The 5548-nt window shown below is 36.2% G+C and overlaps 1 protein-coding gene across 1 annotated transcript in view; it reads right to left on the bottom strand.

The window, feature by feature from the left end:
- Window positions 1–5548, bottom strand: part of HACE1 (HECT domain and ankyrin repeat containing E3 ubiquitin protein ligase 1) — a 246142-nt gene that overhangs the window by 217336 nt on the left and 23258 nt on the right. The window contains exons 2-4 of the mRNA XM_042780944.1: window positions 3313–3367; window positions 2384–2473; window positions 705–809 (exon numbers count right to left, since the gene is read on the bottom strand). Of these exons, the coding sequence (XP_042636878.1) occupies window positions 705–809; window positions 2384–2473; window positions 3313–3367 (250 nt within the window). The remainder of the gene's footprint in view (window positions 1–704; window positions 810–2383; window positions 2474–3312; window positions 3368–5548) is intronic.

Genomic DNA, 5548 nt, shown 5'->3' with positions numbered 1-5548 from the left:
AGGCACTTGACTGCTAACCAGAAGGCTGGCAGTTCAAACCCACCAGCCACTCCTCGGAAGGAAGGTTGGGCAATCTACTTCCGTAGTGATACTGCCATAGCAACAAGGAGGGGTCGCTATGAGTCGGGTCCGACTCGATGGCAAACAACAACAGCCAAAAAGGAACAGAAAAGTACCAAATTACTCTGATACAGGTCATTATTAAATACTTACAAAATAAAATGGGTGCAACCATATTCACTTTTTTAATTCCATCAATAAAATTAACTAAATAATTTAGAAAACAAGCCACGGAGTTAGGGATGACCAAAGACTGGCAAGAAAAGGCTATTAGAAGCAAGAGGTTAAAAAAAACACAATGTCACCATAATACAAGTAATAATGAACTTTCAAAATTATATTTTCAAGACATAAATATCACCAAACAATTTAATAAATTATTAAACATTAAAATTATTTAAAAATTGAGTATAATGACCCAAAACCCATATTAAGAAGAAAGAACAGACTTACCATTAATATACGTAACATGGGGAAAAAAAATTACACATGAGCAAAATACACACATCATTTCTGTAGTGTTACTCCAAGGCAAATATTTAAAGAAAATAAATCACCAAATCAAGGTACAGCAGAGTGCCTTAAATACTGTTAGCTGTAACTGATAGGACAACTTAAGCTACTTAAGTAAATAAAATAATTACCCATTCCTAGCTGCCAAATGAAGGGGCGTACAGCCTGAAATATCTTGATAGTTAGGATTTGCTCCTTTCTTTAATAGCAGAACCAAGCATTCCACTGATCCACAACTAAAAGAACAATAAAAGACAGTTCAGATACGTTCAACAATCACCATAGTTTACATGCTTAATTAAAACAAATGCGTTCTATATTTAAAGTACCTATTTGCCTAGAAAGGAGCTCTGGTGGCACAGTGCCTAAGGCATCTGACTGCTGGTGGGTCAAACCCACCAGTCACTTCACGGAAGAAAGACGGGGCAATGCATTTCCATATTTACCACCTCGGAAACCCAGTGGGGGGTTGCTATGAGTTGAAATCAACACCAAGGCTCTAAGTTTGTTTTTTTTTAAATTTGCCTAGAATTTGATTTAACTTCTGTCACAAACAGTAATTATCCTCTACTTTCAATACAGTAGTTTCTACTGTGTGGTGGTGAAGTTTGTGTGTCAACTTGGCTAGGCCTGGGTGAATAGCTGGGCAGCTGAATGTAGTTATTCTCCATGGTGAGACTGGTAATCACCTCCATGGTGGAATCTATTGGAGCAGCTAAGTAGCTGCTTTGGGTATGAGGTTTGTTCCCGTATATAAGAAACAGCTTTGGGAATGGTCTCTAGCTTGTGGCATGCTTGAACCCTGCATGTAGTCATGTCGTTGCTCAGCAGCCTGCCATACTCTGCTGTCCTTGGGGACTTACAATGGACTTGAATTAATAAGCCTGCCATGTGGTTTGGTAACATCGGGACTGTGCCATTTTATTTGTCGACCTTGGGCCTCAGCAACCAGTAGCTGCTGGAGTGAAGAGCTTCAGTGGGCCGGGAACAAGAGGCGGAGCTGAAGCCCAAAGTCAAAGGGCTTTCACACAGCCCCTAGAGGTTGGCACCTTGAATTCAGACATCTAGCCTACTAAACTATAGGAGAATAAACTCCTGTTTGTTCAAGCATCCAATTTGTGGTATATTCTTGTCAGAGCAGCACTAGGTAACCAGAACATACTGTGAGAACTATAAAATATTTAAGAAATTCAGACAAAGTAATATAAATATTAGTTTATAAAAGAAACTATACAGTACTCTTATTGTACTTCTTTCCAGAAACCAAATTAACAATTAATTTCAACACATATACCTAAACCCTGAAAAGAGGCTAGGTATCAGCTAGTTGACTGATTACACACAGGCAGACCATGTATAAAACCAGTCTCCTATATAGATAAGAAATATAAAACCAATGACTTCACAAGTAATCAGCATATCATCATAGAGCTGCTCATTACAATTTTGTTCACTGCACCCTATTTAAAATCTTATATTGCAAATCTTATAAACGGAAAATTTTGGTGAGTGTTTTCTCTTAAGTGCATCCAGTAATGACACTCCCCATGCATAACCTACTTTTTGATCTGATCCAAAACAAGTTAAGACAATACTTGATGTGAGACTTTCTTTTTTACCAGTCCAATCCCAAAGTTAACAATTTAGACTTAAGAATGCAAGTACAGCATACTGTGCCAAAAACAATATAAAGAACCACTTAGCTATCTGTTCTCATCTCTCCCCACAACTACTGCGGGCCAATGATGATTCAAAGCTTGATAATCCTTACTCTAGACAAGAGTTGGACCCACGGTATCTTTAGTCTTACTTTGCTGCAATGTGAAGCAAGCTTCTTTTCACACGTCCAAAAGCATAATTGACATCAAACTTCGAATTTGATAGTAGTTCAGAAACAGACCTACACCAAAAATTTTAAAAGTCAATTATGTGAAAATATAGTTTATAAGAACATGATAAATCAAGTCTAAAGGTTCTGTCTGACACCAACTAGAAAACAAGGCACTATCCTCTAGCTGTAGCACTGTAGCCAGCACAGTATCCAAAAAGGAAACTATTTGAGTACAGTTAACAGAGTACATTTTAGCTCAGCTCTCCCAAAATTCTGAAAGAACAAAAAGGTATAGGGGTGGCTATTCCCCTTACAGAAAGCTGAGCCTACCTATATAAATTCTGGCCAAATGAAGAATATAAAAAGAAAAATTTTAGATCACACCAAATAGGAAATTTAAAGCAGAAATTATTTATATTTTAAACCTATTTCTAAATACAGTTTCTCTTCATTCTCTTCTCTTTATACCACAACAGAGACATATCTGCTCCAAATGTAAATATTCCATCACACTGCCAGCTAAGTGTATCTTATATGTCCCTCTGTAAAAGAGTATCAAGAAAAAAACATCAAAGTAGTTATGCGTAAGAAAAAAGTTGTACTTCAACCCAAACCTTTTGCTATAAAAATTAGTGGTGACCTCTAATTCATTTAGGAAATAGCTTTATCATAGAATTTTATAGCTGAAATGGATCTTGGAAAATCCTGTTCCTTATTTCATAGTCAGAAAATTTTAACAGAGAGATTACGTAACTTGCCCCAAGGCAACATCAAAATTAGGAAAGAACCTGAGGATTTAAAACAACACACAAGCACTGAATCTATGGGCAAACTGTATATGTGTATGTGTAACACTTAGGTAAATTTGTACTTCTCATAAAGTGTAAATTTATAAAACAGGCACCTACCTGTGTTGATCAGCCATAACCATTGGCATTAATGTATAAACAGCAGTTTCATTATCTGAATAAAAAACAGAAATAATTAAATTATCTCATCTAGAAATACACCAAGTCACACATTTCAATTTTATGACTACTTTTTCCAAGCAGTGATAACAAAGATTAGAATTTTCTTAACTCCACATAAAAGGCAAGGAGAGAAGATATGAGAAGGTAAGGGCAGTGGACTGCAAAAAAACCAGTGGATTGCAAAATTTGCTAAAGTGCAGATTTTCCTAGCCTTCCCACTGTTTATCTAACTCCTCTGTATCACTGCAAAAGCATTTATAGCTTCTGGATTTGAAAGGAAAATTACAGACCTGATGTTTTCTGCAGCTTTAACGATCTAAATTTATTTTACTTTCAGAAAGATGTTTACAAACTTCATGTTTTATCATACTTATTTATACATATGAAAACAGAAGGAGCCCTGGTGGTTTAATGGTTAAGCACTCTGCCGCTAACTGAGAGGTCAGTGTTTCAAACCCACCTGCTGAAGAAAATGCCTGGGATCTGCTCCCATAAAGACTGCCTCTAGGAAATCCTAGTGGCAGTTTTACTCTGTCATATAGTCACTGTTGTTGTTGTTGTTATGTGCCGTGGAGTCACACCAGACTCATACTGACTTCTCCTTGGGTTTCCGAGGCAATATCACTATGGAAGTAGACTGCCAAACCTTCCTTCCGAGGAGTGGCTGGTGGGTTTGAACTGCCAGCCTTCTGGTTAGCAGTCAAGTGCCCTAGGCACTACGCTACCAGAGCTCCTCATATAGTCACTATGCATGGGAATCAACTCAACGGCACACAGTAACACGCTAAAATGATTTAAAAACCTTAAATATACATAGTACTCTCTTCCTGTAACAAAAGAAATTCTTTTAGAAGCTTCTACAAAACAGTATTAATATCTTACATTTACATACCACTTTACACTATTTCACACTTTCATTTTTTTTTTTTTAATAGAATAAGTTTACAACACATACTCTAAGAAAAAAGATTACAAATCAAGAACATTTATGATGCCGTGTTATACTTTGGTAATTTTCAGCTAGTGTTTTTAATTTATTTTTACATATTACTAATGGTAATCTCTCAAAAATGCATTTTTAGAGGTTTACGGTTTTAAATAATAGCTACTTACAGGGAAACAACCTTGAAAACTCCTAGTTAGCCCTTAAAATGTTTTATTACCAGTAGTAAAATTAAAAGGTGAAAGTTTGAGAAGAAAAGAAAATATTTGTGTGGTACCAAAGTATCTCACAAAGGAAAACATAATAAATTGACACAAAGGAAAAATAGTACATTTATACTAGGAACACAAGCAGACACCATCAAGTGGTTAAAACAACACACCAGAAATAATACACAGCTCCATCATGCAGCCCTGATATGATAAACAGAGAAGAGGACATCGTTTCTGTTGTATTCCTGCCAAAAAAAAATGCAAAATCTCAATCTCACCTTGAGAAAACTTCAAAAAAAAAAACCAAAAAAACCCAAACTCAGGCATTCTACAAAATATCTCACCAGTTCTCTTAAGTCTCAAGGCCATGAAAGCCAAAGAAAGGTTCATGAACTATCACAGATTAAAGTTGACATCACAACTAAATGTAATGTGGGATCTTGGACTGGATCCTAAAACAGAAAGGGGTATTAATGGAGAAAATGGTGACATTCTAATAAAGTCTGAAGTTTAGTTAATAATACTAACATTAATTTAGTATATCAACCTTAGTACACTAAGGTTAATTTCTTAGTTTAATAACTATTATCGTATAAATTGGAGGAAACTGGGTGAAGGGTATACGAGAGCTCTTTGTACTATTTATACAACTTTTCATTAAGTTTAAAATTACTTTAAAATAAAAAATATTTTATAGAAAAGGAGGAGGGACAATTATAGAGAAAAAACTCTTAAGAAAACAGTCAACCAAATATAATGTGCAGACTTTTTTTGGATTCTGACTCAAACAAACGAACTGTGATGGTTATGTTTGTATGTCAACTTGGCTAGGTGTGGTTGAGTGGCTGGGCAGCTGGATGTAGTATTCCCCACGATGAGACTGGTAATCAACTCCATGGTGGAATCTACTGGGAGCAGCTGAGTAGCTGCCTTTGGGTATGTGGTCTGCTTCCTGTATATAAGGAGAAGCTTTGAGAATGGTCTCTAGCCTATGGCACGCTTGGACCCTGCATGTAGC

Source organism: Orycteropus afer, unplaced genomic scaffold, assembly GCF_000298275.1.
Source record: "Orycteropus afer afer isolate SDZICR_OR568_19922 unplaced genomic scaffold, OryAfe1.0 scaffold00072, whole genome shotgun sequence".
Taxonomy (NCBI): domain Eukaryota; kingdom Metazoa; phylum Chordata; class Mammalia; order Tubulidentata; family Orycteropodidae; genus Orycteropus; species Orycteropus afer.
Note: the sequence above shows the minus strand (reverse complement) of the source record. Positions and strands in the feature narration are given on the sequence as shown.